Source organism: Anas platyrhynchos, chromosome 8 (genome assembly GCF_047663525.1).
Source record: "Anas platyrhynchos isolate ZD024472 breed Pekin duck chromosome 8, IASCAAS_PekinDuck_T2T, whole genome shotgun sequence".
In the NCBI taxonomy this organism is placed as follows: Eukaryota; Metazoa; Chordata; class Aves; order Anseriformes; family Anatidae; genus Anas; species Anas platyrhynchos.
Genome location: NC_092594.1, coordinates 11,062,093 through 11,085,196, shown reverse-complemented (window position 1 = coordinate 11,085,196; position 23,104 = coordinate 11,062,093). Strand labels below are relative to the sequence as shown.

The following is a 23,104-nucleotide window of genomic DNA, read 5'->3' as shown; positions in this document are numbered from 1 at the left end:
GAAATGGCATTTTCTTTGCTGCTACCAAGACATGAAATAGCATTTCTAAGTCTTAGTATTCTCTCACATTGCACTGACTTAAGCAAACATTAAGGTAATACCTTAATACCACCAATATTTACAAAATATATATATAATATATATATATATAATTCTTACTTATTTTATATCTTACTCATTTTGTTTATTTCAAGACCATTTTTCTATTAGATTTTCACTAAAATATGTATACATACAATTTCAAAGTTGTGAGCTTCAGTACTCGCAGAAAAGCAAGAAAGCAACTTCTATGTTTTCTCATCCATCTAGGAAACAAATACCATACCATGGACTTACTATATAATATATATATTTATGTATTATTATTATATGTAATATTATTATATAACTATTATATAGGATATGTAAGTGAATATATAATTATGAATGGATACGGTGTGTAGATTTGTCTTGAACTCAATCTTTAAGCTAAAAGAACTTGAACCAAATCTTTAATCATGTTCCTGGGAGATGCTAACCCATCCTCTTCTGTGTCTGTCCAATTTTTTTTTCCTCCTGAGGAAATCCTACAGTAGGCAGAATAAACTACAGATAACTTCCATATGAGAAAGTGTAAAGAAGACTGCTATTTTGGGATCCATGGGGGATGCATATAGCACAATTTCAAAGTCATAAGTTTCCTTATTCTGTAGCTACAAAAGGCGTGCGTTGGAGTTAAGTTAGTCTGAGGTACAGTTGAAAAGCATTAGAACACCTAGGCCAATGTTTCTGCTTGAGGATCGATAGTTGCAAACAGTATCTGCACTGCAGCAGGCAAATAGAGGCAAAGACCAGGGATTGACTTATGACCACAGAACATCAGACAGGCATCTGATTCTAAAAGTTCTGTTTACCCAAGGGAGGCAAAGGCCTGAGCTGTTTTACAGCTTTTATTTATTTATGCTGGAAAGTTATAAAGACATTGTATCAGAAAAATACAATCACACTGCACTCCAAAGCAAGTCCTTGGGGGAAAGAATGATTTTATTTTCCTATTTCAGAGCTCTTTTTCTTTTAGTGCCTGAAAAAATAAAACTTTTTGAAAGTTTCTCAAACTTCAGATTGCTTAGTTACTTTTGCTCTGGGATTTCTGAAGATTCAAAAGGGGGACTGAGGGGGAAACCCTCTTACACTGAGAACTGTAAAAGCCAACATATGAGTGCTGCAGGAAAGAGAGAATGGAAATTAATTCCTTCATTAACACCAGACGAAGTGACTGTGCCCAAAGGGAAGGAGCCAGGCACAGCAGATCAATGCAGACAGCATATTGCTTGAATCATTCTGTGACTTTGGATATTTCCAAGAACAGACCAGAATTTTACTAAGGATGCCAGAAGCTGTAACCCTTCTGATAAGCCCTTTTGCTTTGGCCATTCAGGTTGTATGTGGTACAAGAGAATAACAGAAAATTATCTTCTCTTCTCTCCGGCCTCTGCTTCTAGCTGGAAGGTGCTCCAGCCCAAAAGCACTGTTAGCAGTCAGGCAGGCAGAATTGTACCAGTTGAGGGTCTGACCCTAACCAACCTCTGCCATAATTTTGTGGTGCTACCAAGTCCTAAGGTGATCCTGCCATCCCCAAGCCAGTAATTACTGGTTATACCTGGAATGACACCTACCCATCACTAAAAAGCTCAGGGAATGGTACAGAATCAGGCCACCATTTAACCTCCCAGCCCACATTCCCTTCTCCTCAGTAAAGTAATACTACACTGAAATAAAACGATGTTCTGGGAGGCATTTCTGTCACCCATTCTAGCACTAAAGAGCAGTCTGACTGTTTCATGTGCGGCAAAATTCTTGATCATCTTTTCTCTTCTGCTTGAAAGATTTTTAACAAAGAAAACAATGCTACCATTTGTGACAAACAGTTGTCCATTATTACAGGTTGCTCTGAGCTGACCAGACATGTAGAAAGATTTTCTTCCCCTAGACAGTAAACAGAATTGTTATGCTTTGGAAGGGATAAATCACCCAGAGTGTTTTCATTCTGTGTATCTGGTGAGCCAACAAGCAAAAGCAATGTCCAAGAGAACAAAATTCTAACATCCCATAAACGGGTGTGTAAACAAGGCAGTATTCTGATGACAGCTCTCAGGTTTGCTCCCAAATAGCTAAAGACACAGCAGGGCTCTGTTTTTAAAGACAGATGAACTTACATAATCTGCATTCATTTAATACTCAGAGGCACCACTGATGATCACCTTAAGGTAAGCTCAGAGTTGTGTTTCATACACAGAAAAGCCTACAATGCTAGGCTCGTTGATACTGAAGATTTTGCTCTTCCTTTTTTCCTGTCAGTTATCATACAGGCACTGTTTCCCTATCTGCTAACACTAGGACTGAAAATCCATGAAATACAAATATGGTGGTTTTGAATCTCAATTTTCAAAGACTATTTGGAGAACAGTGCAATAGCAGGATGAGAAAAATGGAATGGGATCTTTTGTCTCTCTACACAGTGACAGGCAACACCATTTCTCCTACCAGGCACACTTGCAGTCAAGAAAGTACATTTAGTGAGAGACAATATGGAGCAAAATCCTCAATCCTTAACTGAATAAGAGTTTAGAGATTTAGCTCTCCATAACAATTGTTTCACATTATTAATATCTGGCTGCCTTTACCACATTTAATAAGGTAATGGTGTCATTAGTGCCTAGTATTTGCATAATTTAGAAACAAAGCGCATTTAGGTGATGTCTCACACATGCCCATATATTCTTCATACACTATGAAGTAGTGTATAGACATGCTGAGAGTCACACAGAGCATACATTTTTATCATGTTTAGGGCACTCCTTCTATCCCAAACCTACAGCTTATGGGCTAGATTTCATCACAGGAGTACTCCAGTACAACCAACAAACTTGACATTTAGTTCTATCACTATTGCAGTCACTCCCATGCTTCAGGAATTTAACTGTAGCTCCATCCCCATGACAAGAACACATTGTCACAATGTTCATGTCATATTGGAGGCTTTTAGAACTGCTTTTTTTTGGGGGGGGAAGGGCGGAGGGGGGGCGTTGGCTGGACTGACCATTTTGAAATACTATGACATCTTTAGGTTAAAGTTGATATTTAAATTAAAATTATTGTTACTACCAAAGAGAAATTAAGGAGTAATTTGTAAGTGAAAGTCAATGAAATGGTAAGAGTTCAGTCCAACTTATTCTGGACTTAAATGCTTAATGTCTTTCTGTGAATTAAAATTTCGCTGAACAAAGAACCTGAGATTGGATAACCTACAAGTAACCCATATGCGGTAGCTCTGTGGAGTCCCTTTGAGGAAATCCCATGGTACTGGGGAGGTTGGCTCATTAACTGGGCTGCTGGGCCAGCTTCCACCTCCCTGGAGTTCCCACAGCATGCCTATCATGAAATCCTACTGTAAAATTAGTCTGCACTTTACTGACTGAACCTGAGAAGTTGAAAGTGCAGTAGAATTATTTTCCAAGTGGCACAAATTGATCCCTTATCCTTAATGAAATTTGTGTTCCAAACCCTTCAAGCTTTTCTAGTGTGTAGGGCACAATTCATTTCCGGATGATCTAAGAGCACTCTTCCTGTCATTATAAGATTAAGCCTTTGGAAACTATATAGGTCATCTATATCTAAATTACACTGTCAGGATGCAGTTCTTAATGAGCATTACGTTGTTTTACTATTACATGAACAGCACAAAGAAATAATTGTTTCCCCCTTTCCTTTCAATGGCATTAATTATAGCTATTAGTGATAAGAAAATTTATTATTCTTGTCACACTGGCTCATCTGCAAGGGCAGGTATCTTGGGGAGAGAAAAGGCAAAGCTATATCTGTTCTTGAATCCCTCCCTGCTCTGTAATTCTGTATAGCTCTCTGTGGGAACAACAGGACTCATTCTTCCTTATTTCCTTCAGCAGGCACATAGCTGATTTCATAATATAAGGCTGAGTTTTTAATGCTTGCAGTGTTTACCAAAATAAGGAAGAGAATACTGTTTGATTTCAGATGAGAGTTTTCAGGAATATATATTCCTTTATCAACTGGAGGAAGGAGGGAATCATCCAGAGCTGCTTGGATTTGAGTGTTTCTTCCTGTTTCTATTCTTACTCCATCTCTGACAACTAAAGGAGGAATGTAGAAAAAATATTTGTAAAGGGAAACAGGAGGAATCCTTCCTTTGTTCACTCTGACACTTCTTTGGCATTTATTTTATCTCAGTTTGGCAAAATCACAATGCAGCTGTTTAGAAGTGTTATTTAGTCCATTATGAACTCTGCATGAAGTATTTTTAGAATTGATTTTGTTGAGCCTTCTCTGTTTTAGTAGTTATTTCTAATTCATATGAGTTACATGAATCTGAGAGCTCCATTAACCTTCATTATGCCATCTCTGCAGCTCATAGCCTGAGCACACATGCAAACACAAAGAAAAGATGAACACAAACCAGAAAGTCTTAAAGGGATAAAAATGTAACAACTGGTTTGACGAGAAGCTAAGAGGCATGGCTAACTTACATATACTACAATAATACAGTCTTTCTATTTGACTTTTTGAGGTACATTCTCTCTTAAACTCTGAGCCCTGCATCATCCTAGAAATACAACTGAACTGAATTATCTTTGAGTGCTTTATGCTGACAGAGGCTGTCATAAGACCTTTTTCCTTAAATTGGAAATGAGCAAATCTGCCTCAAACTAACAAAGACTTCAGGCCATGCAGCTCTTTCCTTTTGCTCTGAAGTCTCTGAAATCACCTGATGGAATTTATCATCTACGAGTTACAGAGTTGTCACTTGCAACTTGTAACTATGCACTGGGGTATGTGATGGAATGTGCCACTGGGAATGAGCAGATCTAAAAGCTGGTGCTATGGAAGAGAGAGGAAAAACAGTGATGCAGTCAGTGCTGTAAATTGTGTGTGGCCTGAAGTTCACAAACTTTATTCTGAACACACAGCTGGCACACCCTGTGCTCCCTTTAGGCTTTAAGTTACTTCCAGTTCATTATTTTCTTCGTTAGTGCTGCCTGAATTATAAAAGAAGATATACCGTATTTACATTTATACTTTATCCTATGACTCTATTTTAAATACAGTAGTGACTCTCCATTTGTTTTCCACAACAGTTTCTTAGAGCACTTACATTTCAATTGATACGATGCTACTTGTATTAAAACAACCTCAGCCACTCTCACAGATGCATCCTCCCTCTTACGGCACTGTGGAAGGTCTAGGGCAAGAAGTTGGGGTGTTGCTGCCCTCTGGAAGTGCTCTTCTCACCTGCACAGCACAGGAAACACATGTGCCTGGAAAGGTCTACCTCAGTGCTTCTGTTTCACTAAACACAAGCACATATCTTTGAAACCAATGTTATTTGATCATGTGACGTTGAAATGCCAATGTATTGAGTGATGATAATAATGTCCTATATTTTTAGGAATTCATATTGTGTTTTACAAAACGCTTTGGGAAGTTCCATACACAGTTTCCTCAATTCTAAGTATTCTTTTCAGTTCCTGTGAGTAACCCATAATTTATGTTTATGAGCAGAGGCAGAATTTGTATTTCACATTCTGGAACATATTCTGTTAATTAGAAGATATCAATGACTGTATCACAAGCAGGGGAAAAAAAAAAAAAAGCCGCAATAATAGTCAATGGCTCAGTATGGTGAAATAAGAGGTTTTCTGCCATAATTTGATTCTTGAAATACAGTCAACTTGTAGCAGGAAACTCTCCCCAGTTTTTCGTAGGAGTGAAAGAGGTTTCACTGGGTACTGGTTGTAGGAAATGTTATTCACATTTAAATTTATGCTTCAGTAAAACTAAATCTAACTTGGGTTGTTTATTTTATGCATGGAATAAAAAACATCAAAAAACAACACTATACACAAGACTTTTTAGTGACACATGCACACTCCTTTACTATTGATAAGGAACTCAGAAGAAATGGTAACACTGTTCCTTTTCCTTCTAAACTGTATTTTAGCACTAGAACCTGGCATTTGCGCTGCAGTTTCCTAAAGATTACAGCTTTTTCACGAACCATTGACACATATCCAATAAAAGACCAGAGGAGGAGGACTAACATAATAATAAATCACTTGCACTACTGAAGTCTTGGTGTTGCCAGGAGAACCTGCTTGTCATAACATAAATCAGAGCTGACTGAAGCACACAACACCAACAAATGATCATCTTAGAGGTCCAGAAAAACAGTGAGCAAAAGAGTCACATTATTATAGCCTAGAGACCTCTTCATGCAGAGACATCCTTCCTCAGCCGGCTCAGGACAGCCTGAGAGTCCCAGAGCATCCAAACAAACCAGAAGGTGTCTGTTTCTTGAATTATGTCAGCCCCAGTTCTTACTCTTCTGTTTCATTCTGCCTCAATGTGAAAGGGTTCAATTTTCAGCTACAGTAGTTTTCTTTTCGTAGATTGTTAATATATTACCTAGTGGGAATATTATGCCAGACTGAGGAAAAATCTTATTAAAAAGGGTCACTATAATAACGAATAAAGAATATTACCTCATTTGGCTTTCCATAATTACATTCCACCAATTGCTCTAAGCCCATACACCTACTGCCTCTCTTGTTTCTTTACCCTGACAGCCTCTAGCTGAAAAGAGGGAATTATCCATTAAATCTCAGGTTATTCTGTTACTGCATACGTTTCCTTCCATTTTAATTTGCTATTTTATTGGGATAGCTCTGTTTTCCTTCTTCCCTATTTTTCATGTAATCTTGTAAGTCTTTGCCTACGTAGTATATTTTTTCCCCTTTTACAATAGATTGCAGACTGTGTCCCAGACCCAGAAGGCTAAAACTGAAGTACAAATACAGCCTGTGAATTTTCTTAGTTTCTTCAAAATTACTGAAGACTGACTTTGTGCATTAATGTAACTGTCCATACAGAATGCTGGAAGGCTTTTATCCTAATAGTTACATGCACAATGCATGAAACTGCAAACCGTGTTACAGTTGCATTGCAGTTCATATGCCTTTGGCATAACTAATGACTGTAAGTAATATGGGGTTTATCATCTGTCCTTCAACATCTGATAAGCCATATTCTCCTTCAGGGATGCTTTTCTTTTCCAAAACACTGATATTTGCCACTGTCAATCCTTTCAGTTTCTATTTCATTTGTAAAGGGTCTGTGTGGTCATTTTAGCCAATTTTCTCCGGATTATCTCAGTGCTGGGTAATATGTTTAATTATCTTCTCTACAATTATCTAATACTTAAAATTTTAAGTCCATGGGTAGACTGCAGGGCCAGTTTTCTTTCTTCTTCTGTTTAGCAAGCTCCTGAAGAATTGTTTTGTCTAATGAAGCAGTACTTGCATTTTGTGCTCTGAAACAATGTTATTTCCAATTCATTACATAAGGAGAAATGAGGCATCTTGTGAAGTAAGCATTAGACTGTGAGGTCAGAAAGTCTGCATTGCTAAGACAGATTGGTCTTTGGGGAAATTGGATATTTCCACCCTACTAAAAAGCCATTATAATTACATTCTTGTGACTGCCAAGCGAGCTGCACTAGAGACTCCATTCATTCCCTCTTAAATGCATACTTAATGCATCTGACTTCTAATACCTCACTTCTAAGTCAAATCAAGAGATCCAGCCATTCCTGTGACGAATCTATTTGATCTCCTGATTCCCAGCATTCACTCCTGTATTGGTGTCGTTTGGCTCTGGCCTGCTTACCAAGTCCAGGACAACATAAACTTGCAGCAACACAGGAACAAAGTCTTCTGAATTAAACGCTAATTCCTCAAAGGCACAAAGTACAAAAAGAAAGAATAAAAGCAATAACTGGCTTTTGTAGCTAGACAGTATTTGTAACCTTTATATTTATATTTGTAACTCTGGCTTTACAACTTTATCCCTAAAGTAGAACAGAACGGAGAGAAATGGTGCTGAAGTTCCTCTCATCTTCTGTATAAACCAGTCCTTTTCTATCTCCTCCACTCTACCTCCTTGCTCTGATATTTTCAGGTATAGAATTGCCTGTGATCCCACAATTCAGGCTCAGGAAAATACTCCATTTAAGGCTGCAGGAGTCAGACATACTTTCTTCTATACTCATAATCAAGTCATTGTTATTTCAGCCCACTAAAAGCAGTTTACCTCAGCCTTACTTTTACTAACATTTCATTTCCTAAAAGTTTCAAGTTAACTATACGCATTGAGAAGGGATAGCATCAAACACATGAGCTCCATTAAAATACAATATCTTAGTATATTTCAGAATAAATACTTACAAATTCTACGTTGTTTTATTTCCTTCTAGGACTGACAATCATCTCAAGGGATTTAGAGCCATGACATTTTCCTGTAAACATCTGGGAATTTGTAGCAGGAATGAAAGTCATCAAGGAACACTGCTTGGGATACTGCTTTATGTTTTGTTATTCTAAACATACTGCACGGTCCAAGATTCATTTTTAGGTAATTAATCATACCCTCAAGGAACTACTAGGGAAGTCCACATAAGGAAGGCTTGGGCTTTAGCAAATCTAGGTCTACGCTTTCTTAATACGGGTATCCTCAAGCTATAACACCTTATTAACATATTGGATTTTGCTAGGAAAGTTGGGAAATCTGGAGACAGATTTGAATTTGGAGAGTCACATGAAAAGAGATCTAGACCTGGGAATCTGATTCCAAAATCAATTGTTCTAAGCACAAAGCAAACTGCAGCACAGAAAATTAATCCATGTTACAGGAGCATGTAAATGAGCCAAGCAAAAAACGAACAAAAAGTCATATAATTCATTAAACTAACTGATAGAGTTGGATAAAACAATTTGCTAAGGGAAAAAAATCTGTCAATTTATATTGCTTAGGAAACCATAACCACAAGTTCTGAAGAATCAAGAAGCACGCATACTGCAATCAGCTTCTATGCAGCTCAAGCATGTATTTTAACAATAAGCAAACATGAAAGACTGCCAGCAGCAAAACATTCAGTTAGATTTCAGGATAAAACAAGATTGCTTGAGTGTCATCAGTAAGTGTGTGTTTGTGGTCTGCTTTCCCAGGCACTAACCCATTCCCATAGACTCACTTTTGTGTTTATAGTGTGGCTATATCCAGTATCCTGTTGTACAATGACCAGAGAATTTTTCAAGTCTCTACCTATTTGTCAAAAGAACAGAAGTGTCTAAACTGATATTTATTCTCATCCCTTTGAAATGAGAAAGTTTTTCAGCCCAAAATATCTATTCATATTATTAATAAACCATTAAATGTATGTGTAATGACCTGATTTGAAAGCCTTCCCCAGATCATTGCCATTTGTAACCTAGGGACTGGCTTCTTTAATGTATTAGCAATTAATTCAAAGGTAGCATTCCAAAATGTTTGTTTTTATATCAAACTTGTTTAACAAGATCTTCACTGATTGTTTTGAATAAACCTAATGCCACATTCCATGTGACCAGCTATCACTTGAATATTTGCCACACAATCTGGTATTTCACCCTACTAGTTTTTGACCATCTCCACTAGTTTTTCTCCTCTTGTTGCTCTTTTTTTTGTTTTGTATTCTAATAACTGTAACTCATCATCCATTTTCACATCTATGCATGTGGCATTTGCCCGCGTCACTTTATTCTTGTAGTTCCCCTTGCCTGGAAAAAAATCAAGTAGAACAGATTTGCTTTTGTGTCACCATGATAACACAGCTTTTCTTGTTTAGTGATCCATAAGAGATTTGTTTTTACATATTTTTTAAATGATCTGTGTATCTTTGCAAATTATATTTATACTGTTCCTGAAATTCCATTTTTTCTGTGCTCCTCTATTAATTTGATATACAGTCCTTATTTAATTACTATCTCTATTTGCATAATAGAAATCATTTACCCAGTCCCAATAAAGTGCACTTCTGTTTCAGTGCATTTTCAAATGGCTGAGCTTTGTCCTTCTGTGTGCTCTAATGTTTCTGTAGTCTTTGCAAAGTAACTATTACCTGATGAGATTTTTTTTTTTTTTCTAACTTCGCATTGCTGGAGAGAAATGATGGAATGGTTTAAGTAAAAGCACAGAGGTGGCACCACGGTGGCTATACCATTGTGGTATAGTTTTAGCTATTCTTTATAAAGTATAGATGCACATAGCGACCATGTAGCAATTATCCTTTTCCTAAAGCAACTCTTACAAGTTGGTATGGTTGATATGTATGGTATTTAGAGAACAGCACCTGATTTATGTTAACTAAACACACTGCTCCAGGACTTTATAGGCTGCCATATATGTATTTTTAAGATCAGAATTTTTATTTTTTAACCTCTAATCACTATGAAATTCTGCTGGGTGTTACACTGGGTGACAGTTCTCTGAAGAATTCTGTTTAATCCTTCAGACAGCATAAAGAAATATGATATTTTTACTTGTGCTAAACTTGGTGAGCAAAGCTACTCGATGTTCTATAGTAGGGGATCTCAACTTCTCAATCTCTTCTATTAAGAAGCAATATTCATCACAGGGTCATGGAAGTAACAGTCTTCCTTCTGACTCTGCCTTAAAATATTAAGCTGATGATTCCTTTGTAAACATGTACTGTAATTTCAAAGCAGCCTATTTTCCAAATATCACTATTTAAAGTCACTTGCATTTTGTGACTTCAGAGAAAGTACTTGAAGCCCACCAAAGTCATGAGTAAGGAACAGCAGCGAGCACCACTCTGGCTTCCATGTTGTAGCAGTACTGTTGCTGTAGCCATCACAGCATAATAAGCGTGACAGACTTTGTGAGGAAATCTGGTGTTCCTACTCTTTGATAATAGAAATCATTTAACCAGTCCCAATAAAGGGCACTTCTGTTTCAATGCATTTTCAAATGGCTGAGCTTTGTCCTTCTTTGTGCTCTAATGTTTCTGTAGTCTTTGCAAAGTAACTATTTCACTAAGAAAAAAAAAAAAAAAAAAAGTGTTCAAGGAGTTCTTGGGAACACAAGCTCAGTTTCCAGTCCAAAGTAGCAAGAACCACTCCAAAAATTAAAAACAGTTGAGAAGTTTGAAGATTGCTCTTGCTTCTGAGACAACTTCTGCTACTGCTTCAGCTACTCGCCTAAAAAAAAAAACAAAAAAAGAAAAAAAAAAAAAACAAACTTGACTGCTTCTCCTAATTGTGTCAGCTCGTCTAATAAAGAACATAATAATTTTCTAATGAATGTTACCAGCACTTAATCTAAGCCTCTGCATACCACCTACTTGGATTCCTCAAAATTATTCTCACCAAAACAACTTGAAAGTCACAACAGTTATTTGAATGACCTTGTGCAATTCTGAGTTATTCAATATTCTGAAAAATTATTTGGTTAAATGCAAAAAAAAAAAAAAAAAAAAAAAAAAAAAAACAGAAGTTAAACATTTTAAACATCCAATAGTTTAGATATAATAGCTTTTTTAAAAAAAGGTTGTTCAATCTTTTTTTCTTTTTTTTCCCTGAGATTTTCAGAAACTAAGAACAACATTACACTTCATATGTTTAAATACAGATACATCATCAAAGGTAGCTACTACTTCATTCAGGAGAATTTCAGCACCAACATTACTAATGAGCTATTGCTAATTAATAAGCTATTACTGAGCTATTACTAATATAGCTCAGGCCACCCAAAGCTCTTTTTACCTTTTGGGAAGGCTCAGGAACTCCATGTTACATTTATGATGCTGATGTTTGTCCACCTCCAGCAGATAGTATTATAGCCATTCAACAGCTTACAGAGCTGAACAGCTTTGGGCTGTACCAATCCAAAATATTTTTAATTCATCATACTATAAATGAAAAAATGTGCATGTTGCTAACTTTATCTACTGAGTTTCCCTTTAACTCATTTCATGGGATAAGTCATCTGCATCCTGAGCACACTGAACAACAAATCAAAAATCTCAGTGTCCAGAGGCACAGCTTAAAAAAGTAATTAAGTAATTCATCCAAGCCAAAAGAACTGTCATGTATCTCTTGTGCAAATCATGCAAGTCACGCTTTTCCTTTAAACTGACTGTGATTATTTGACTATAATGAGCAAAAGCTATTTGCAAAGTGACTGTCATTTAATTAAGTTACTCCAGAGCTAAAATTTAGCACATTTTAAAACTCCATTTAAATTCTTCCATGAAAACCTGGCATAAATTCAAGCTGGGTTTTGCTGAAGTGCTTTTCAGGAAATGACTTTTATTATCTGTAAAACATGCATGTTGTAGTAAAAGAAACAGAGCTCTTGATGGAGATAATTTATTAAAATATTAATAACAGCCTTCAGCCTGAAAAAAAAATTTGCCCACTGCAAATTTAAAGTCTGCAGAACTTTGTTTGCTAAATAATCTAACATAGAGAAACTGCAACAGCTAAGTATTTGTTTATTTTATTACTGTTCACAGAGCAAATTTCTTTAAAATTACGTACTGTCTATGCATCATGCAACTTTTCTTGTTATTACTGACTGATCACTTAAGTAATGTATTAATATTTCTACTTTCCTTGCTCCTTTTACTCCTTTCTTCCCCTAACTGCAAGAAACCTTATGAGAAGTACACAGGCAGCAAAAGTTTTCCTAGAGCAAACATGTTTTCAAGTTGGAGAAAGTACTTTCATCTTTTTTCCCCCCCTACATTATGTTTCATTAAAGAAAAAACCCTACTTCTTGCAAATGGTCCAATGACATTCATCTAGTGTGAAAATGATGAACATCATCATCCCAAAGCACTAGCTGAGGTGGCCTCCATCTGTCCTTATTTGTGACAGACTGACTATGGGTTATATTCATAAGAAAACCAATGAACAATAATTTGCTAGTCCATCAAAAGTGAAAAGTCAGTAAGAAAAGAAGCATCTGTGAAATGTAGTTTCTTCAGGTTCCCACTTCCCACTCAACCACTGCAATATGTTCTTCAGCTTCTTCCTATTTCTGTCAAACCAACTCTTTTTATAGAGATTTTAAATCATTTTATTATAGTTATAAATCTAAAAGTGATTTCCAGAACTAACAATGATGGACATGACTGCTTTCTTAGTGCTATTTAATTGCTTTAACAGCACCAGCACTTTGACAAATTGGCTAAGACATAGCATTTTTTTTTCCAGTTTCATTTTAATAGTCTTTACATTTATTGTTTAACCTCTTGGTGCCTTTACAAAATTATTCTGTATATGGTGATGTATTCAATGCCAGAAAACGTAAACCTTGGCTTGGAATGTAGTAACGCAAGACAAAAGCTCAGAACAGAATTTTTGCTTGGCCAGGACAGACTATTGTAAAATACAGAAAAGAACGGTATAGTTGCAATCATTTCTACATTATGCTTATTAAACTGCAGAATGGCAAGTCAGACCTCTTTACTGGAAGAGTGCCTTACCCACAAATTGCAATGTACACAGGGTTTTTGAGTTCCCTTAAAACAGAGTATAAATATCTATTCCCTCTTTGTATCCATCCTTCTTTGCAGTTAAACTATTTTCATAGTCTGAATGTTTGTAATCCTGTAGTACATAGGATTATAGAAGCTTTAAACATTTGCCATTTTGATCCCCTAGCCACCACACTCCTGCCTTTGAGCAAACAGTGCCAGCTCCCTGTAATCACCGACTGCCAAACACTGCAAGCACACATCGACCTGAAGAAGGTTCAGTTATACCAGCCACTTTCACAGGGATGGACTGCTGTTCTTAGAAAATACCTTCCCTCTGTTTTCTGACATGCAGGTGAATTCAGAACCATCTAAAACACTGAATTTACTAAATTATAACAAATTCACTCATTTTCATGGCACAAGCCCTACTCCAGAATTATATGATCTACCTGCACAGCGAATTTCAGCCTTTGAATATCTGAGAAGAGCCAAGTTCCTTTTTAAATTTACCTTCTGTGAAAGCCAGCTTCCTCAGCTGCCAACATCACTGAGGCTTTGTTCACTCCCCAGCAGAATAACACGTATTTTGAGAACGGGAAAAATTACAAGTGGTTAAAAGCCTTAAGCAAGAGGATTACCGCAGGAGGGATTATGCATAAATCCTTATATGCAGCCATAGTGGTTTTCAAAAGAATTAAACTGCAGTACTGTGTTGAGCCCAAGCAACGCCAGGTCCAGGAGCATATCACATCGCACCCAGTTGTCCTGTGTCCTGTCGCTCACGACAAGAGGAGGGACCTCAAGGTTTTCCAAAGCATGCAGATTCTCAGCCTTTGCTGGGGGGAAAGGACTCTGCACAATCTTTCATCATTCTCGACTAGGTAGATGTTAGTCCTCACTTCTAGCAATTCACACCACCCACTAAGCCCCCTGCAGACGCACTGCTTCGTTACTCTGTGCACTTGGGGATTGCTAACTGCACAACACAAGGGAATAGGTGAGAAAGAAAATGAAAATGCTCTCCAAGAACAATGTCCCTTCATTCAAAGGGACTAAGAGCATCCTGAAAAATAAACAAACAGATAACAAAGGCCACTTACTTTAAAAAGAACGTCACCTCGAGCACCAGTAAGGATAGAACAGACTTCTCATAAGCCCTCCCCTCATACTCCTCCTGTCAGTGGAGATGCCTGACCAGAGTGACCACCATGTATGTAGGCAAAGACAAGGCTGGTGTAAGAATGTTCTCCAGAAAGGCCACACGCCTCTCGATCCACTCTTGCAAAGAGCCTGGACATTACTACTTACAAGTCACACTGCCGAGCCAGAGGTTTTTGTTGAACATAAATGGAGTTAGATGAAGCAGCTCGGGATTCCCCCGGGTTTCTAAATTCAGAGAACTAGAATTGAACTGAAAGGGCAAAGATGTGCTTTCACAGAGCTGAAGGTGGACTAAGAACTGTAATTGCTATTCAAATTTTGAGAATTTGGGTTTATACACACATTAGCCTCACTTGAATAATTACCAGTGCTCAGGAACATGACTAATGCACTTTTTTTTTTTTAAATCCACATATTGCTGAGTCACCACCAGAATACATTACATGAAGAAAAAGAAAGTACACGCTACAGAACAACACCACTGTACCATGGGAAGCTGTGACTTCCATGCATGAGCTTAATTCCTAAACCTAACCTGTCAAAGTACTAACTTAGAGTGGCTTAAGATTCCTGACTTTGCTCTGCTTCAAAGGAAACTATTCAAGAAATCTGAGACGTGACTGTGCAATCACTTTGATCTCTGTCTACATAAAATGCAGTTTTAGGCGAAGCTTTTATACAGAAGTCATATATTTTCATACCAAATAAAACTTTTTTTGTAGCATTTACCCATGAATACAGCTTTTAATTCTATTAACTGTTTGGGAGGCTAACATATTTTTTTACACACATTTATAAGATGATATGAGGGTTAAGTGACTGCTACTGAATTAGCCATTTCCTCTTTCTTACAGTCACTGTTCCTCTTCCTCCATCCAGGATATAATTAGACATTTTTATGCATTTGTGTGTGTGTGTTCCCATATTTATGACTCTCAGAACATTTACTTTGTTAATATTCCTAATACTGATGTTAATTACTTTTATTATATAGAGTTTATCGTACTTCAACGTGACAACATAAAGTAGGGCTGTATTCTCATTTATATTAGACCCTGTTTAAACCATATGAAAATCTAACAGGAACTCAAAGTAAATTGAATATCATAGACTAGAAAAGCCTTATACCTCTTATTTAATACCAATAAATTGAGGCATTCATATGCTATCCTTAATAATACCTTTTACACTGCAAATAATTTATAAATGAATAGTACCAAGCTGGCATACAAGTATCTCAGCTGACAACACTGAAATTGTTAGATTTACACAGTTCCATATAAGATAAAAATATGGCACGTGCAGTCATTCTGTATAAATAATTTAGCTTTCACTCTAAGATAATTTGGCTCCAAAAAGAGAAAATTACTATGCCAGTAAAATAATAATAATAAATCACAGTAACTTGTTTTAAAAGAATAGTGCTTAGATTTTAGAAGCATTATTGCTTTCTAGCTCTTGTTCATAAGACTATTTCTTAGTAGCATATCAAGAACTGGAAATGTGAAATTGCACTTTTTTTTCTTTAAAACAGAGCTTCCATGAAACATAGGAAATAAAACAAAAACTTATGATCTAACTAGATGAGAACAACCATTCCGTTTTTCTATGGTTTCTGAAAAGGTCTTTGTATATATGATTGCAAGTATGTTTCTCATGGAAATTTTCTAATATTTGCTTGCCATTTTTTAATTTCCCCAAACGTTTATGGTGAAATAAAGCTAAAATTATTTCAAAGTTTCTGTTCTTTAACAGAAAGTTTTTTTAAAGCATTCCTCCATTTCTAATAAGAACACAAATAAAATGTAGTTCCAGTGAGCACTTCCACTGTTTAGGAAAAATGATATTTTAATTGTTCCCATGGATGGGTTCCTTTGCATACCACTCTGGAGTAGCTATTTGACAAATGGGTGCATGGCATAAGAAATATTGCCTATGCTGATGCTGCACAAGTCAAGTCCATGTTTAGGGGAAAGGTGTAGCCTATGTAAAAAAAAAAAAAAGTCTAGCAGCAGCATAGGACACAGCTTCTAAATACTTAAGGTCCTAGAAAAGCATTTTTGCAGCTTTCCAGTGTAAGCTACACTACCATCAATCCCTGGGCTAGGGTTGCTTTAGGAGACTCGCATCTCTCTACAATCTGCAATCACGTCACTGCACCGCAGTGCAAATGTGCTTTAAAGCCCTTCTGCACTTACAGCAGATCTAACTTCAGCACCGTGGGGAATCCAGATATCACCTGCATGGTAATTTGCAATTATAGAACCAGAAAGAATACTAGAGGAGAATCTCCTGGTATGCTACCTTTAAAGATATATCTAGCAGCAATACTGTGAACCACACATCAGCAGGTTTTCACTTCAGCAGGCAGACTAGTTGGAAGAAAATAAAATTCTAAAATATGTTAATGAATATTCTGTATGTAATGAATATAATGAATATACACAAAAGCCAAGCAGCATATCATCTGTAGAAAAAATCATGTGCCCCCAAACAAACAGCATTCTTTGTGGGAGCTGACAATACATGGGATTAAGGATAATCAGCAGTAATTACTCATCTGAACTTCAGAAAAGTTACTGTCTTTGCAATGTAGTTCGTCAAAGGTTTAAGTCAGGAAGGGACAGACTATGGTCTTTTGTGGATCAGAAAATGTTTAAAAGAAAAACAAAACTATAAACAGCTGCAGCTCAATGTGGTATAAATGTAGCATGACTGTTCTAGGAAATGTGTTGGAACTGGGGGTATTCGTGTGCATATTAAACCTCTAAAGAACACGGGAACAAAAAAGGTGATAAAACTGGTGAACAGCAGAATCTTTTGCGGTTAGTCAGATCTAGAGAGAATGCTGAAGTGCTTCAGAAGAACCTATATGACAAAATTATACAACATGGAGAAATGATAATTCAGCTCTGAACTAAAAAAATAATAATAAAATAAAATAATTACTTGTGAAATTGTCAGGCTGGCAAGTAATTGCAAGAATTCAGCAAAGAGACTGACTCTCGATGTCATTCAGAACAAATGGGGATACAGGAAAGGGGAAGAAATTTATAGGACATTCATTTTTTCAGAGATAAAAGTAACCATTGAAATTATTGAATAAATATAAATTGTATGTATAAGTATAGGGACATGATAATATGTCTACATAACTATGGTGTGCACATGTTAATATACCATAAGGGCTTTACTCTACTTTTCTCTTATGCACTTGGTACACGTATCTTGGATTATCAGGCATTTAGAATGTGTGTCCTACCATTTGCTCAATGCCCAGTCTCTGACAAGTTGCTCTAACACTGCAAAGTTTGTAAATACCTTTACACAATGGTATTTACTCAATGCTCTTGAGAGCAGATCTTTCTTGTTCCTTCATCCAGTAGTCTTAATGATTTCCCATGGACCATTAAGTTTTCTTGTTGAAGAAAACTGTCTCAGATGTTTTCTCTCCGTTTTTAGGGCCTGGGTATTGTAATCTGAATTCTGCACCTATAATCATATTAGAGACAAAAGTGATTATTATGTTTCTGTCTACATTTCTTCATGATACTACATTGTATGCTATGTTGTAGGCTGACTGATATCATGGCCCTGGGCAATTGCACTTGACTGAAATTCACTCCCTTCTAATCTTACTTAGAACTTTAGAGGTGTTAAAGGTCCAACATTGCTGCTGTTCTGGTCTTCAACATTCTGATGAGATGGCACTCACATATCTGCTCTATAGCCTTAGTTTTCTGTATTTGTGATTTACATTTTATGTAACTACACCCTAAAATGGGAAAGAGAAAAAAAAAGTCAGTGCTGAAGGTTGAATTCAGTGATGTTCCATTACATTTTCTGTCTCTTGCTGCTCTAAGAAAATGTTATGCTTGATCCTTCAAGTCATGTTAAAAAGATCTTATTTGTACTTCTTCTGCCATACTACTTTGCACAGCAACCTCATGCTCAGAGGGGAAAAACGGAGCCTGAACACAAGCCCATCTGCTCCACAGGACAAAACCCAACTTTGAGCCACAAAGTATCTCCATAGGTACAGGAATTCTATTTTGGACACTCAAACACCTCCACTCACTCTGCCCTTCTGCTGAGGTAACTCCTGACCAGCCTTTCAGTCTCATTGATGATTTTTTTTTCTTTTCTACTAAGTAACCAAAAGATGTTCTGGCTATTAGATCAAGGTTATGCTTACCAAAAATGCATTTTTCATTGGAAAATAGCAGACTGGAATTAAACACAGCATTTCTTAAAATTGCAGTCTAATCACAACTTTTGGTAAGTATACTTTTCACAAAGGACATAATTAAACCGCAGAACTCCATATCAGTAGATGATGTGCCACCCCAAGTTACCGATGAGTTAAAAAGTGATGAGAGGAAAGCTTCCTGGAAAGGCCACTGAACACAGTTACAACCTCAGGCCTTGTAAGCACCACACTTTGCTGGAAGGCTACAGCAAGGAAAGTATTGCAGTATGTTTGCTCTCTTACGCTCCTCTATTAAGCATCTGCTGCTGGCTGTTGCTAAAAAAAGGAACTAAATGAATCAAGGAGACTGATCCAGTGCAACTCTTTTCTTTTCTTTTTTTTTTTTTCCTGGGATTTTGTTTATTTCAAACTGAACAAAAGAATCACAACGCTTTCTTATTCAAACATCAGAATTATTTGCTATTGACTCATAATCTGAAAGCAATTTGAATTCTTTGGAGAAAATGGCCCTTGTACGTCCCAAAAGTTTTGCCAAAATATGTGAAATAAGTCAAAATGCACACAAGTGTGTGCATTCAACATGCATCAGATAATTAAAACTACAACAGGTTTAACACTTTAACTTATCCTTTTCAGATAGATCTTTTACTTTCATGTCTATATATGTATATGGAAATTAGCAAAGAGCTTATTTTTCTGTGTAGAATCTGCATATAAACAAATAAACTCATTCTTTCAGTTTTCAAGTGCACCTCTTCAGTGAATTCAGCGTGTTTTTGTTTTGAGTACCTGAAACATTTTGCAGCTCACCTTACTGTGTGACTCCCAGAAAATATATAACGTTGGGATGCGAGGAATTTCTCTGTGAATTCATTCCATTGCTGAATCCTTGTGCCTGAAGACCCCTTGTAAGATTAGATAATAGCCCTCCACGTGGTTTTCTGTTTCTTTTTTAAAAACTAGTTTTCCGTGTGTCTTTGTTAAACAAGAGATTGAAATCATTCTAAATGAATGTTGGAAGAGAAAATTTAGCCTGACTTCAGTGTACAAGATCTAAGATCTGAAATATTGTTTGCAGGACTGATACTACAAGTTTAAGTTTACACGTAAACTGTAAGTTTATACTTACAGTAAGTATAGGAAGTTTGCATTTGTGATGGCACACTGCTCTAAAATGCAACCCTTTCCATTTTATTACAGGTTTCGTTCATACAAACTTTAAAAGTTCTTTAAGAAAAATATACTCCTTTGGACACAACTTCAGAAACAAACTAAATCCATAATTGCCTCAGGAAGCACACACAGTAGTCCATCTCTGCAAATTTTTAAGCAAGTTCTTTCTAAAATAATTGCCATTAGAAATCCCTGCTCAGCATTTCTTCTTTTTAAAATAACTCTTTAAAAAAAAAAAGAAAGAAAAGGAAAGCTACCTCAACACAATGATTTATATACTTTTTTCCCCCACACTTACTAAGTTTCTGAAAAAGATTAATTGCTACTGAACCTGGAGATCAGTCTACAGCACTAGAGAACATCAGATTTAACAGCAGATTAGAGCCAAGAGAAGCCTCCAAATGCTATATGAGCAACCCACAACTTATTTTCTATTCCTAACAACAGTGAATACACACTGAGTCTGCCAGCCCTGTAATGCAAAAATTTTCAGTGTAAAACATGCACAGTAAAAAAAAAATAAAAACAAAACACTAAATACTATCTTAACATGTATCTTAACATGCCTTGCAAATTATAAAGTTGCCGATGTTTGTAGTTTATGTGAGATCAACAAATCAAGGGGTATTTGGGGAGGTTTCTGGGAATGCCTGCCTTTGTCTTTTCATGGGCATGCTTACAGCTCTCACCCTTCCCTTGTCCCCCGGGACAAGTATAGTTCCTGTATCATCTTTTGAAGTATGCCTGAGCATATTTCTACCAAAACAGCGATGGGGAGTGGGGAGTTTTTTGTTTGTTGTTTTGTTTTCTTTGTTTCAGTTTTGTGATTGTGCTTTTGAATTTCAGACAGGACGACTAAATGTACTGTTTTAGTCCATTCTGCAAAGACTAAACTAATGAAGTGCTAATTAACTTTCCAGCACCTATAAAGAGGTAATTCACTCATCCCATCTCCCACTGTAAACTGCAATGGCTATTAGCATGTAAAGGACTGCCAAGTCCTATAATAAGTGTTACAGTCATAAATAGCAAATAAATACTGATAAGCATTGTTAGTAAGAGCAAAGAAAGAGACCAAATAAAGATAAGAGTGTTCTTAACAGATGATTCAATCTGGGTACCTTGCTCTCCTTCCCCGCTGAGGCTGTCGTGTGCTGCAGTCACGCCTCTCAGCGCCAGCCTGCACTGGGATGATAATCAGTCACTATGAAAACTCATTAGCTCCACAGCAATGAGCCCTCCACTGCTGAAGCTTGGTGCTGTTCTTAGTACCGTGGCAATGATCTCTAACTGGATGTCCCAAACTCTCCCATCTCTGGTAGGACTAAATACCACCAGACTACCCACTTCAGTAAGTAGCTGTGATGTGTTGCAATCCATCTGAATGCTGAGCAAATATAAGTGCCAGCAAAAGCTTTACTCTGTTGCCTCTCTGTGAATCTTTTTAGAGTACTAATCTTCCTATCATCACTTAATGCATGCTTCTTTTTGGGCATCATAAATCTGCACATTGGTGAGCATGTTGTGGTCTTACTATGAAAGAAAAGATTTTAAAATAGCATCCTTAAATATTTAAGAACAAATGCCTTCATCTTGAGGGTGAAATGCTAAAAATAGCACAGCAATGCCATTTCTTTTGCTTCGATATTTTGCCTGTTTACTGCTCCAGAAAAAAAAAAATGTACTGCATTATTAAGGAAAACAGGTATCAGAAGATTTCTTTTTAATTTTTGTCTGATTAGTGCTATACATAAGCTATTGACTACAATATTCAAGGAGCCTGATCCTTTCTTATTTTTTCCTTTATTGGAGCATGGTTAAGCAAATAAATAGCTGATAAAATAAAATTGGTACTAGGAAGCTGGGTATCAGAACTTTAGAAAGGTAATTGTACAAATAACAAATATCAGCTTGTATGTTTGATGCTCATATCCAACAGCCTCTGTTAATTAAGACCTACAGAAAAGCTGTGATTAGCTATTAATGAAAAGTGTAAAAATTAAAGTAATAGTTTAGCTAGGAACACTATCCTAGTTATAAGTTATCTGTAAGTTAAACTAGAACACATTTTTTCTAGATGGTTAGGAAAACAATTTTATTATAACTGCAGTCAGATGTTTGTATGATAGTGTGTTATGTAAAAGATATAGTTAACTGTTTGTACAGTAGAGCACAATATACAGAACTTAATTTTTCAGTTGTAAATAAAAATGCATTAACTAATCAACATTTAATTAATTGAATATATGCACACAGGAAAAGCATTACTGCAGAAAGTCACTGCATTTAGACTTTAAATACCACTACTTTAAATTTAATTATATTGTAAGAAACAATTCTTATAAGTTTTAGAGCATCAAGGTGAAAAGACAAGGAAAAGCTCCAGTTTGTTTTCTATAAATGGAGTTTATGCCCACTGACCTACAATACAGTTTGCTAGTTCTTGTGGCAATGTGATATTATAAGAAATAAGGTTCCCTATCTAATTTAAATCCAAGTTTAAGGTTGCAATTGAGTGGCAAAGAGGTGCACACTTGTTGTTGCAACATGTAGGCATATGTATATTTACACACTAATATATGATTATATATATTGTCATTTTCAAATTCCAGGTAGTGTAAACTGCCATGCCTCCCTTGGCTTCATCGGAACACTGATGTTACAAATGCCTCCTGAGTATTATTTTAGTAATGCTCTTCAAACTCAAACATTGGAGTTATATGCACATTTTGGGTTTCAAAAGGGCTAGCAGGAGTGCCTGGAGAGCTGGGGACACAAGCACAAAAACCCGATTATCTGAGCTTGGCAACATCTGCCAAGTGGAAAAAATACCATCTTCAATCAGGTGGCGTGTTGTTATAGAACTAGCACCACAAATCTGCTGCCTTTTTCTAAACTTCAGCTTCTAGCTGAGACTTTATGGCCCAGGTGCTCAGCGATGCTGTGGTCATCACTACCTGTTTTTTAATTGGCAGCAGTCAATTAAAGTTAGCTGTCAAGTTAGTGTCATCCCCTGGCAGCTTCTCTAGTGAACAGTGCTGCGCAAGCGGTTCTCCAGAAGTTCTCTCCTATACACAGCTCAAAAATTGCACATCTTGCACCAGGAAAAAAGAGCAAAACCTCCCCATCTTTACTAACATTTTCTCCTCCCCTTGCTGGAAGAAATGTAG

At 36.6% G+C, this 23,104-nt stretch overlaps 1 protein-coding gene across 2 annotated transcripts in view; it reads left to right on the top strand.

Moving 5' to 3' along the window:
* OLFM3 (olfactomedin 3) overlaps window positions 1–23,104 on the top strand; it is a 58,831-nt gene that overhangs the window by 13,718 nt on the left and 22,009 nt on the right. The window contains exon 1 of one of the 2 annotated variants that reach the window (XM_072041747.1): window positions 21,151–21,285. The exons of the other annotated variant lie outside the window; for it this stretch is intronic. Coding sequence (XP_071897848.1) covers window positions 21,166–21,285 — 120 coding nt within the window. The 5' untranslated portion in view covers window positions 21,151–21,165. Of the gene's footprint in view, window positions 1–21,150; window positions 21,286–23,104 lie in introns of those variants that run through there. 2 annotated transcript variants of the gene reach the window in all.